This window comes from Marmota monax, unplaced genomic scaffold (genome assembly GCF_021218885.2).
Source record: "Marmota monax isolate L192 unplaced genomic scaffold, Marmota_monax_Labrador192_F-V1.1 WCK01_AAM20220418_F8-fsc00072, whole genome shotgun sequence".
NCBI lineage: Eukaryota > Metazoa > Chordata > Mammalia > Rodentia > Sciuridae > Marmota > Marmota monax.
In genome coordinates, this window is record NW_026692356.1 from 2,451,654 (window position 1) to 2,465,429 (window position 13,776).

At 40.3% G+C, this 13,776-nt stretch overlaps 1 protein-coding gene across 1 annotated transcript in view; it reads left to right on the forward strand.

The window, feature by feature from the left end:
- The window catches only part of Apbb1ip (amyloid beta precursor protein binding family B member 1 interacting protein), a 105,463-nt gene extending 94,009 nt beyond the window's left edge, over positions 1-11,454 (forward strand). Inside the window, exons 11-14 of the mRNA XM_046442268.2 lie at positions 1,543-1,641; positions 2,312-2,426; positions 7,970-8,073; positions 10,621-11,454. Of these exons, the coding sequence (XP_046298224.1) occupies positions 1,543-1,641; positions 2,312-2,426; positions 7,970-8,073; positions 10,621-11,130 (828 nt within the window). The 3' untranslated portion in view covers positions 11,131-11,454. The remainder of the gene's footprint in view (positions 1-1,542; positions 1,642-2,311; positions 2,427-7,969; positions 8,074-10,620) is intronic.
- The last annotated feature ends 2,322 nt before the right edge of the window (positions 11,455-13,776 follow it).

Below are 13,776 nucleotides of genomic sequence, written 5' to 3' on the forward strand. Positions count from 1 at the left end.
TTATGCTTATCCTAGCAGGATTAACAAACTATCCTGAGGAATGGAGGAACGAGAGAGAGAGAGAGCGCGCGCTCGCGCGCGCGCGCACACACACACACACACACACACACAGAGTGGTTGAGGTTAATTACTTTTCTATCCCATAAAGTTTATTAAAAGTTATAATGACCTGTGAAAATTGAGGTGGTACATATTTCAGAACCTAGGCTTGGTTGCCTGCCTGTCACCTTATGGCTGCAATATTTGACTCAGCAAGAAATATTGTGCTTGTTTATTTCTTTCAACAATTATTATTAGGGGACTGGGGATGTGGCTCAAGCAGTAGCATGCTCGCCTGGCATGCGTGCAACCGGGGTTGGATCCTCAGCACCACATACAAACAAAGATGTTGTGTCCGCCGAAAACTAAAAAATAAATAAATATTAAAATTCTCTCTTTAAAAAAAACAAAACAATTATTTTGACACCAGGGCTAGAATACCAACCATGCACCAGGCCACATGCTAAGCAATAAATCCCACATAGCTCCTATTGTCATGGAACACACAATCTATCAGAGACAGAAACATAAAACAGAGCTTACAGGAGCAATAAGGACTAAGAACAAGCAATGCAGGGTGTCTGTCTCTCTCCTTCATGTCTGCCAAGTTGTTCTCCTGGGATGCCTAGATAACCCCTCATCATCCCCACAAGCCACTGCTCTGTGCCACTTGAGAATAGATGGAAACATTTCTACTGAGGCCATTCATCCAGAAGCCGTTGGCCCACTTGGGTACTAGATGATAGTTAAGAAAGGGATATCATTGCAAAACTGAATTCTTGTAGGAGAAATAATTCTTGGACTAGGCTTGGGGAGTCACAAAACCACCATTCTTGTAGGATTAGTTTTGTAACATAAGAAATATATTAAGTTCCCTTATCTGACAAATGGAGAAGCAAGTTGAATTTCTTTGGGGGATAGAGACAAAATAGATACAAAAGATCAAAAGTTAAAAAGGCAGAGACAGGAGGATTGTGAGTTCAAAGCCAGCCTCAGCAATTTATCGAGATGCTAAGCAACTCAGTGAGACCCAGTCTCTAAATGAAATACAAAATAGGGCTGGGGATGTGGCTCAGTGGTGGAGTGTCCCTGAGTTCAATCCCCAGTACCTGCCCCCAGCCCCGGCCAAAAAAAAAAAAAAAAGAGGCAGAACTGGAGATGTAGCTTTGAGGTCGAGTGCCTGCCTAGCATGAGTGAGGCCCTGGGTTCAATTACTAGTACAAGCTGAAATTAAAAAATGGAAGTTAAAAAGACAAAAACAAACATTGTTATTGATAATTATAGTAGGAGGTGCTTTTGATAACTTATATAGCCAATTTCTTAAATTCTTTCAAAGTCGTTTTTCAAAAATGCCTCATTTCCTAATCCTAAAATGGCTACCAGTAATTTTTGCCACCCCTCAGTAAATCGCATATACCAGTGGTTTTTAAAAGTTATTTTGAGAGGTGCTTTGAGCTCCTAATAATTGAAGTTTATAAATTGTCCTAATTTGCTTCTTTCTAGCACCCCCAAATTCAGAAGGAGTCTCAGTATATCAAGTATCTTTGCTGTGATGATGCCAGAACTCTCAACCAATGGGTCATGGGAATAAGGATCGCCAAGGTGAGAGCGCCTTCCAGCTTCACCCTACTGTGAATTTCTTCAGTCAGCTTCCTGGCCTAGGTCCAGCTTCTGTGCTACTGTGAAACAGCTGACCCATTCTTGGTACAGCCTCAGACATCATCTCATTTATTTTCCCACTGCATTTATTAAGTAATGGGAGTGATAGAAATATGGATCTCTCCACCAGCCTGAGAACCAAGGGTTGACTTTCCAATGAAACTTTTCAGGCATTTACTCATGGAGAGGATTGCAAGTTGATTTTCAGGGTACAATTAAGAAATACAAGATTGGCCTGGGGTGTGGCTCAATGGTAGAGCACTTGCCTGGCATGCGTGAGGCCATGGGTTTGATCCCCAGCATCACAGAACAGAAACACTAGATTGAGTCTACAGTATCATTACGTAAAGACACATAATCAAAATTGCTTGGCTAAAGCTCTCTTCTAATGCATAGACAGAAATATCAACTGATTCTGTTAATCTGAAAACTTATTTGATGTGTGAAAAAACAGTCAGTGAATTTTTATTGAAATATATGAAAAACAACAACTTAGGCAAGGACAGAAAAGAGTAGTCATGGAATTTTTTTTCCTCGATGTGTATATTGCAACTGAATGCAGAACTTGAGATTCATGGATTTCTTTCTTTCTTCCTTTGTATTCCCTCCCTAGTATGGAAAGACTCTCTATGATAACTATCAGCGGGCTGTGGCAAGGGCTGGACTTGCCTCTCGGTGGACAAACTTGGGGACTGTCAACACAGCTACACCAGATCAGCCTTCCACAGGTACTAAGCAGAAGAGAAACGTGCATTTCAAGCTCAGAGCACATGTTCAAAACTTACCCGACACACTGTAAAATGCAAACTCTACAGACATTGCTTGGAATACATTTCTTTTCCCACAGTGAGGCTCAGCCTCACCTTACCCCACCCCAGGCATACATCCAAGTGACCTTTAACAAAGGTTTGACCATTTTTTTCATGATATGCTTGTAGATGAGGTGCCAATCACAAGTTCAGGGTGAGCTAGTATGGAGGTGTGTCTCATCAGAGTTCAAATACTATATTTGTCCAAAGCTCTTTAGCACCCAGCATACTATTACACCAAGGATGAGATAGTGGCCTGGTGTTTTGCCTAAGTGGCATTGTGATTAGAAATTCATACCCAATCCTGACATCACATTTTAATGAAAATATAATAGCAAGTTGCTAATATGTATAAGAAAGAGGGATGGAGTGAATACTGTGTGCTACTTTACATATACCACTGTCCCTTGGGATCCATGAAATAGTGGGATATTTGCATATGACACATGCACATCCTCTTGCATACTTTAAATCATTTCTGAATTACTTATAATACCCAGTGCAAGGTAAATGCTAAATAAGTAGTCATTACCCTGTATTCATACAGACACACTTTTTTTTTTCAAATACTTTTGATCAGTGGTTGGTTGAGTCCACAGATGTGGAACCCAGGGATACAGAGGGATGGTTGTACTATTTTGGGTTCTTACAACAGCCCTGCAAAATATAGATTATAATCCCCACTCACAGCTGAGAAAACAGAAGATCGAAGAAGCTAGTATCTAGTATCTTCTACATGGCTGAGCTGTGATCCAAGCACTGGGTAATTTATGAAGAATAAAGGTTTATTGAGCTCCTGGTTCAGGAAGCTCCCAGTTTAAGGGGCCACATCCAGTGAGAGTCTTCTTGATGGTGGGGACACTGAAGAATCCTGAGGCAGCACAAAGGTACACATGGCAAGGCACATGAGTCTACATGTCCACTCCTCCACGTAGCTCACTCTACCTATCCTCAGGTCTCAAATTAATTGTCCTTTGTATGTCAGTCAAAATTAATAGTTTATGTAATATTAGCTTAATCTCTGACCTCCTCTAGACTTTACGGTACCTCAGGAGGTCAGGGGCTGGGTTTGTGAACCTTGGTTTCCCCAGCATGGAGAACAGTGGCTGGCTGATCAGAGATACTCAGGTAGAATTCAAAAATGGTTGAAATAACAAGTGAAAAACTGAATTGGTACACTACAGAGTGCCTCTAAGGTTGGAGCAAAGCAGTGTGTGTGAATATCCTTAATTCTATGAGTTCAGTAGTTCCAGTCCTTCTAAGTGACTTGCTTATAAACAGTTTTTGAAGAAAATCGTTTTTTAAGAATACCATTGCAGCAGATGAGACTTTCAATGAGTAAGAACAGAGATCTGGCACGTGATTAAATATCCCGTAGTAAAAGGAAAGCAAATTAACCCATGTAGATGCTGCTGTAGAGTCTTATTAGCCAAAAATTCTCAGGTTCTGTCATAGCCACTGGCCCTACAAAGAACAAATGTGTTGAGATTTTTAAAATAAACCCTGCTGGTATTACAGAGCTGGGGCCTTTTGGGAAATTGAAGCAGCATGAAGACCCCCTCCCTTCAAATCCCAATTCTTGCAATCAAGTTAGAAAGATTTCAGACATGCTGCTCAGAATAACAGGAATGCGTTTATTGAAGGGATAGGAAAGGAAAAGGGGACACTCTCAAGGGAGAGAGTGGGTCCTCTCAGAGAGGAGAGGGACAACATGCCTCTCCTGCCCTCCAATTATATTAGGTATCCCAGAGAAGTTTTCAGAGCCCTCTTGGGTCCACCTCTTGACTTTTAACTGACAGCAAGATGCCATCAGACTTTCAAGTCCCCACTGCCATGGCAACTCTGTCACTTTGGCCCATGCAAACTGGTTCTAATTGAATAATGAACCATAAATTCTTACAGGCATTCTGGTTCGGAAGAATTATCCTTATCTCTCTGAGTTTTGGGATCTGGTCTATGAAAAGGGTCTTGAAATTCTTTCCCTTCAGTTCCTCTTATTGACATTATTTGGGGCCTGCATTTCTCTTGCAGATAACAGGTAGTTTGCTGAGGAATGTGACATATCCTGTTCATTTAGGCCAGGCAGGGCTGCAGGTAAATTGCTTCTTGGAAAAGAAAGCATGTGGGGGTTCAGCACTGTGGGCCCATTTTACAGGATTATTCCCTTAATTTCATGTTCCCACCATCTGCATCTGTCTGTCTCCTATCGCTGGGAGCCATCTTATTAATAAAACCTTTCAATGAGGGGGAAATCCTCAATTTAAGCTTTCTTTCCTGTGTGCCTTAGAATTTATTGCCACCAGCACTAGCATGTATAGGATTTTTAGTTCTAAAGGACAACATCAGCGACTAGCTCAGAAAGAACTGAAAATGAGTTCAAAAGAAACTCAAGTTTACTTTTCCTAGTTACACCCATACACCCTCACAGGGTGACCACTCCTCTTCTTAGCAATGAAGACCTGCGTGAAATTATGCCATCTTTTAAAATTTAGCTCTTGCCAAATAGTCCTACTGAAGCCTCTCTCTCCACCTGAACGCATCACACAAAAGTAGTAGGGTCCTTAGAAAGTGTTTGAGGGACATGACATGTTTTGTGCCATGCTAACAATATCACAAACTGGGTAATGTATGAACAACAGAAGTTGTTTGGGCTGATGGTTCTGGAGGCTGGGGAGTTTAAGACCTAGGAGCTCTATGTGGTGACAGTCTTCTTGTTATGTTATGACATGACAGAAAGCATTTCATGAGAAAGAGCTCACAGGAGTGAAGGGAAGGGGGTTAAACTCGTCTTTTTTTTTTTTTTAATCAATAACCTGCTTGTGAGAAGATACCTAGGAACACAGTACAATCAAAGCATATGATCCTTCCAACTCCCCCCACTCAAAAAAAAAAATGTCAAGGATAACATCAAGAATAACCTTGAAAGAAAAAAGTTCCTTGGGGTCTCTATCAGTTTGTTTTGTTGTTGTTGGCACTATGACAAAGACCCAAAGTAGATGAACTTTATGAGGAAAAGGGCCTCATTAAATTGCTGAGGCTGGCTTTGAACATCCTCCTGCCTCAGCCTCCTGAGCCACTGGGATTACAGGTGTGCACCACAGCACCCAGCTTTCCCCTGTACTCTCTACCCAGATCACCAATATTGAGTATTTCACTATGTTTATCCTTCTCTCTTAACTCCCTCTTCTACACCTTATACACACACATATTTTTCTGAACCACTTGCGAGTAGATGCCCCTCTGTTCCTTAAATCTTCAATTTGTACTTCCTAAAAACACATCTCTTTTCTTACTAGCCATAGTTACAAGACTCAAATTTAAGAAGTTTGGTATTTAGTATTGGTGGCATACTTTCATCTGAACTACAGTCCATATTTCACTTTTGCCAATTGCTTCAATAATGGCCGAATATTTCTCATAGCACAGATTCAGTCCAGGATTGGACATCGTTCCTATTCACTGTGTCTGTATGTCCCCATTCATCTGGAACAGTGCCTCAGCCTTTCTGTGAATTTCAAAACATTTGCAGGGCTGGGGATGTGGTTCAAGTGGTAGCATGCTCGCCTAGCATGTGTGAGGCACTGGGTTCGATTCTCAGCACCACATAAAAATGAAATAAAGATATTTTGTCCACCTAAAACTAAAAAATAAATATAAAAAAAAACATTTGCAGGTTTTTGGTTTTTGGTTTTGTTTGTTTGTTTGTTTGTTTTTTGGTTTTGATTCTGTTTTTTTAAAGAAAAGGGCCATTTCTTTATAGAATGTCCCAAGATTTAAATGTGTGTTTCCTCATGATTTGTTTCAGTTTATGCACTTTGGGCAGGAATATTGCAGAGTGCTGTGAGTCCCTCAGGGTCCTGTCTGTCGGTCCCTGTTGGAAGCATTCACTTTGAGCATACAGTTGAGCTGTTGTCCAGTTTCTTTTCTGAAGGGATTTTTCACTTTGTACCTAATGGTTTGGAGATACTTTGAGGCTATAACCATCTTACTCCTCACCAAACTTTGCCTTTTTCGCTCCCATCTCCTGAAATCCTAAAAGGCTTCTTTGAGTTGTTGTGTAGATTAATGGGTTCCTCACATTGTTGGAAAACCTTTGAAAAAGTAACTACTTGACAGAATTGCTGGCACTGAGGCTGACTAAAGCAATCTCCACCTTCACCAGATGAAGAGCCGATCTTATGGCATGGGCTGGGTGGCAGCACAGTACTAGAAGAAATGGCCTCAGTGTGTGGAAAACATCTGTCCCTAGGGTGCTTGTTAAGGAACCAGAGTAATCAACACACAGCATCTTCTATCTGATTTTCTCCAAACTGTAAAACTCAGGCTAGGGGTGTAGATCAGTCATAGAGTGTGTGTTTAGCATGTGCAAGGCCCTGGGCCTCATCTCCACCACCACACGCACAAAAAAACATCATAAACCCTCAAAAGTCATATTCTTGTGGTGAAAGAGCAAACCAAAAGACAGGAAAATAAAATAGTACATATCAGGACTTTTGAGAGAAAAACAAAACATCTCATCAATTCCAGGATATATCAGGGGTCTGCACATTGAGCCTAATTCTCCCACCCTGACTCTGCTCACCCTCATTTATTTCTACGTACAGAGGACTTTTGTTGAGCATAATTTTTAAATTCTATTCCTGTAGCCAACGTGATATGAAACTGGATGAATACATTACAGAAATTTTTTCTGTAAAATTTTTTACAGAAAAAAAAAGAATTTTTAAATAGATTTACAGCAGGCATGGTGTCTCACGCCTAAAATCCCAGCAATTTGGAAGTCTGAGGCAGGATTGTAAATTCTAGGCTAGCCTGGGCAACTTAGCAAGACCCTGTCTCAAAATAAAATAAAAGAGAGGTTGAGGATATCGTTCAGTGCTGAAATGCTCCTGGGTTTAATCCAAAATTTATTTACCAAAAGTAAATATAGATGTTCAAGGTTTATTCTCTACTTGCCAAAAAAAGTTTTTAAAAGCAGAACATACTGTCGTCTAGATTACCAGTTCATCCAGATTTTCTTCAGTAGGCTTTTTCAAGTATGTTCACTTTCCAGAATCTATTGATCGATTGATTGACTGATGATTGATTGCAGCAATGGGGATCAAGTACAGGGCCTGTGCATGCTGTGAAAGTACACTAACACATTTCCACCCCCCGCTGACTCTGCTGATCTCAAGTACAGTTTTGGCATATTAATTTTTAAAAATTAATGCATTTTTGTGCTGGGGATGGAACCCAGGCCTCAGGCATACTAAAGTACGGGTTCTACCCCTGAGCTACACTCTCAGGCAGAACCTGATTTTTCATAGGGTCCTAGGGACCATCATACCTGTGAATCCTCTCTTTGCTTTAGTGATGTGAGCTACTTTGTATTTTCAGATTTACTTTCAAGGATTTTTTTTTTTTACTTTCAAGGATCTTGAAAACATCTTGCTCATTCTTTTCTTTTTTCCTCCCTTCAGGACTTAAAACTGGCACTGCCCAGCCCAATGGTCAGATACCCCAGTCTGCACCTTCTGTCAAGGTTGTTCTGGAAGAGGCCCAGAGAAATGTTGAAACAACTAAGGTAAGACTAGAGAGGAACTAACACAAATCAAACTGGAATCTATAAACCCCTCTTCTAAACCATAAGCATTGTTCTATTAACCGCTGTTTTTGAAAGAGCAAATATAGTTCCAATAACTAAGTCACTTTACTATAAATTCATTTAGGATATTGCTTTATATTTTTTATCCTAAAGTTACTGAGGCAAGAATCAAAAGTTAAAACCAACCATTATCAGACTGTTTCATGACAATGTAAGCATTTATTTTAAATGCTGGAGGTATTTAGCTACATTTATTTTAAAAGAAGTGATTTTCTTGGGTTAATGATTTTTAGTACTCTCTGAAAGTGGTACACCTGAGTTTTAAGCTCTTTGGATTTTTATTTATTTTTCCTGAGTAAATTAGAACAACCAACCCTATATGAAGTCTTAAGTGAACCCTCAAACCATATTAGAAGACTACTAAGAGGGTTACACTACAAAATGTACTACAAAATGTACATTTTACATTTTCCTATTAATGTCCCACATACGTCCTCAGGATGATTGGGAAAAAATACATTCAAAAATAATAGCTAAGATTTGGAGATGTAGCTTAGTGGTACAGGACTTGCCTACCATGTGAGACCCTGGGTTCAATCCCTGGCGCGCGCACACACACACACACACACACACACACAAAATAGTAGCCCGATTGGTAAAACATTCTAACTTTTTAAAAAACAGAATAGATTAATAAAGATTCATTTAAATCTATCTAAAAATCACAGATAACAATTACAATTTAGTTACTAATCCAGTTCATAACATCTCAAATGACTATAAATCGCACTAAATATTTCCCATGTCTGATTCAAAGCTGCCTTAAATAATTATGATAAGGGCACATCACCCAACTATTAGAGTCAGTTGCTTAGCTTCACTAGTTTTTCACTTCATTCTTTTGTTTATTTTTGTCCATTGTCCAGTGGTAGAAACAGTTAAATCCTGCTATAAATTGAATGTCTTATTATCTTTGAATATCAGTGTAGGCTTTTAAAAATTGTTTAGCTAATGCTGTCTTCTCCAGCTTGATAATCTCATCATGCAATGCACTTTCAGCTATTATTTTCATTATTTCTATAATGTCAACTGAAAGAAAGTATTCTAAAAGGACAAAAGAAATAAAAGAACCACAGAATAGAAATCATTTAATGATGTACAGACTATGCCCAAGCTGTCTGTTTGGAAATTGAAAAAAAAGACATCACCAGTTAATTAGCTTATCATGTTAATAAATAAATACTCAATCATAAAGCATTTTGCTAAGAAAAAAATTCTAAAGTCTAGAAAACTTCTGCAGTGTTAAGAATTTATTTAGCAAAGAAAGAAAAAAAACCGATAAGATGGAAATTGGAGTGATAATTATCAGCAAAACAAAGGCATTCAATTCAGTTGCCTAAAATTCCTGGGGGAGTTGCAAGATATAAATATACATCATGATTTTTGCCAGTTCACTATTGGCAGTTGAAGGCAATGTTCTCATTGGACTTTAGTCAGATTTGGTGTACTGGTTTTATTGTATTTAATCTCATCATAACCTGAGAGCAATATTAACAGGGATGTGGCATTTGCTTTATACTTGACTTTCACACCATTAAGACAAGTTAACTGATTGTGGTCCAGGTGTTCTGCTTTGTTGACACACATTGCCTTCTCTGAAGCTGTTATGGCAGAAGCACCTCCCTAGAAGTCCACAGTCTGGAAAAGGAACTTCTGTTCTAGGAACCTAATGAGAAGTAGGGACCCAAGAGCAAATGGAACAGTTCTCAGCTAAGAAAGAGACCCTTTGTGCCTGGATCAGCAGAAGCTCAGGGAGAACTATTTCCATTTGTTATTTTCTCTCCTGTGTTCTTAGTCCTAATCAAAGTAGGAAATCTAAGCCAGTAGATGTTTGTGAAGGTTTTGGGGAGCCTCTTTCTCTGTGCTATCCAGAGGGTGATTCAGAAGCAAAATAATTTTATAGATGCCTACACCTCACAGCTGAGCTTCACAACCAGTTCAGTCCAGAGCAAGGAAAAAACGTGTCCCAAGGGAAAACCGTGTCCCTGAATATTCTGAGGACCCTGGTATCCTGTCTTGGGTACTAAGGAGTGAGCAAGGAGTCCAGGGAAGCAACCTGGCTTCTATTTTGAGTTGCCTCAGGCTGAGTAGCTGTTAGATAAGACTGAGGGCACCCCGCAGGGAGCTAAGATCTATGCTAGGAAAGACATTTTAGAGACTGGGGACAACTCCTTTATAAAGTGAGTGCTAGGGAGACACATAGGGGATTTAAATACAGTGAACACCCAGTCCGGTACAGCCAAGTAGCAGTTGAGCACCCTGAGTTATGATTTTAAAGGCCATTGGAGCCATTCCTGTATCCCAGAGCAAAGATAAACTCATGAACATGCAGTCTCAGGGACTGAGGAACTGAGACTACCCTGGTGCAGAGATCCCACAGGTCAACATATCAATGTCATTGTCCTCTTCACCTTCACGGTGGCTGTTTTGTCAAGAATAATGAGTGCTGCTGTCGCTTTGTTGAAGGATCAGAAGCCTGCCATGAGTAACCACCACCCAGGAACGCCCAAGGCCCAGCACCTCCCGAAGGCCAGCCTGCCGCCACCCCCGCCTCCAGTGCGGCGGTCCTCGGACACCTGCAGCAGCCCCGCGCTGCCCAAGGCCAAGTTCGCGGGCACCAGCGTCTTCCCGTCCCCACCCGACGACTGCCTGCCGCCGCCGCCCCCGCCGCCTCCCGAGGACGAGGAGGTCCTGCCGCCACCGCCGGATTTCTACGAAGCGCCCCCGGACTTCGTGCCCCCGCCCCCGCCGTCGTTTGCAGGCGACCTGGGCTCCGATTTGCCGCCGCCTCCTCCGCCCCCGCCCTGCCTGGCCCCGGAACCCGCCGGGCCGCCCCCGATGGCAGTCAAAAGGCCTCCCGTGCCCCCCAAGAGGCACGAGAACCCAGGACTCCCTGGCGGGGGAGCGGGCGGAGAGCAGGATTTCATGTCAGACCTCATGAAAGCCTTGCAAAAGAAGAGGGGCAACCTTTCCTAGGGCAGCCCGGGACGTGCTTGCAGGAGGAGCATTTCTAGTGTCCAGTGCACGTCCTGCTGCTTCACTGTCAGGACGTCGCCTTCCTGTTAGATTCACTGTTGAGGTTTTCCAGACTAGAAATGATGTAGTCCAGTTCCACTGTTGTGCTCAAGTATGTTCATAGCAAGATTTAGACTATCCGACTCAAGTACATCTCTCTCCTATGTATTTTCACCTGGATGGAATTTATCTTCCCATTCAAGTTAACTAGAATGATGTCTTGGGTTCGTTTATTTTATTATGCTCTGAAGCCTCAAATTAATAAAAGTTGAAAGTTTTACTGAAGACGGTATTTTTAGAAATGATTGTATAAATTTAATGCAATATCAACACTATATTTGACTTTCTAAAAGCTTTCCAAATCCTGTGTCTTTTTAAGTCTTATAGATCTTTAACATATTTTCTATTTCTATGTCTGTGACCTTCAGAATTTTCAAAAAGTCAAAAGAGGAAAAAGAAAAAAAAACATGACAAGTTGAATATATTCAGTCTCTGTGAGACCCCTCCCTTGATTAATTAGGATCCTGCACACATACAGTTTTGGTTTTGCTTTTTTAATATGTATAATGTAGTACACATTGCAAAAATGGTTTTTGGATTCTCCAATATTCCAATGCATAAATATCCCATAAAAATGTAGAAAAACAAAAAGGCAATTTCATATATTGTCATCAACCTAGAATGTTTTCTCTCAGAGATAATTTCTTTTATTTATTTATTTTTTCCAGAACTGCTATACCACTGCTACATCCCAGCCCTTTTTTGTTTTTGAGTCAGGGTCTTGTAAGTTTTGCGTGAACTTGCAGTCCTCCTGTGTCAACCTCAGGAGTAGCTGGAATTACAGGCATGTGTCACATGTCCTGTTCAGAGAGGAATTTAATGCCCAACCTCAATAACCAATTCATCTTGGGTTCCTGGTACTCAAATCTCTAATTAGTTTCTGAAAACTACTCTCTAATTAGTTCCTGATTGTTTTATTTTCATTTTTATGTTTTTTTTTTCTGTTTTGCTTTTTTCGGGTGTTTTTGTTGTTGTTGTTGTTGTTGTTGTTGTTGCTTTGTTTTGTTTTAATTTTAAAACTCCTGGGGCTGGCATTGTGGCTCAGTGGTAGGGCACTTGCCTAACAAGTATGAGGCATTGAGTTGGATCTTCAGCATCACATAAAAATTTAAAAAATAAAATAAAACAAAAGGTATTGTGTCCACCTACAACTAAACAAAGCATTGTTTTTTGAATTAAGGAAGATGATTAATCTTGAGTTTTAGTATTTATAGGAAATTAAGCTCTAAATTGACACTTACATTCAGTTTTAAAAGCCAAAATATTTAGTAATTAAAACTGGTAAGGTAGGCTTATAGAAGAAGGAGGGAACTTAAAATGCTTAACAGCAGATAAATCAATATTTTATAATATAATTCATTCTGTTCTATTTCCTGTTTGTTTTAGTTTGTGATTTTTTAATGTCACTGCACTGAAAATACAGCTTATCTGATACCTGACCAAAGCCTGGCCATTATGCAGATCCTGGGACAATACAGGAAAGGTATTAATGGCACAATTTGATCACAGACTGATTTGGAGATTTAAAGTTCAACAAAGAGATATAAATATCTATTAAAACACACAGTTGTCCAGGTCAGTCACCCGGTGGCTCAGGACAAAAGATCTTCAAAAGGATTATAATCTGGATTTACTTATCTGAGTCAAAATTACCACCTGGTTTACAGATCAGAAAATGTATTCATCTTTGAGAATAACTTAGAATTTAGGACGATTATAAGCAAAAGAGTAGTGCTTGACTGAGTTTATTTCAGTCTAAAACCCTCAAAGGTAGTTCATGGTCATATCTGCAGAAGGAAGGAAAAGTGTCTTTCCATCTGACAGCCACAGAATCTTACGGATGAAGGCACCCTGAAAATATAATTGAGCCCATTCCATCAATGATGACTATGACTTTAAGTAATAAAACCAATTGGAAAAGCTCAAGTAAAAGGTGGCATTTATTCTGTGGATCAGAGGCACAGTCCCAGTAACACCAAGCATTTGCCTAGACTCTCAGCCAGGTCCTAGAAGAGGTTCCTGGAAATACAGTTCATTTCTCAATTTTCTTCTCTATACTTTTACCTCATTGTTACCCTCTTTGCAAACATTGTTACCCTCTGCATTGTCACTGTACTTTTCAGTCCCTATGATGGAGGAAAGTCACTCTGCAATTCCCAAATTTCTGTCAACTCTGTCTAAAGAGGCCGGGACAGCCTGGCTATCTTTCATCCTAACTGGAAAATTTCTCTGAAAAAGTACAGCATCGGTCAAGGTAAGGAAAGGCCATTTCCTTGTCACACCATCTTTAGCATCACTGTGGATCAGGAAGGGTCCAGAGAGTAGGCAGTGGAGACGTGGGAGAGTAGAAGAGAGGGATTTGGTTTAATGGGCTTCATTGAAGACCCCAGAAGTGTCACTTCTGAAAGGAATCAGGCCACGGAGATGGATCACATCCCAGTAACTTCCATCTATACCATATATCCTTATAGTGGGGAAAACTAAAAATTAAAACTACACTGTTCATGAATTTTAACATTTGATAATGTGTATTTTAGGCAAGATACT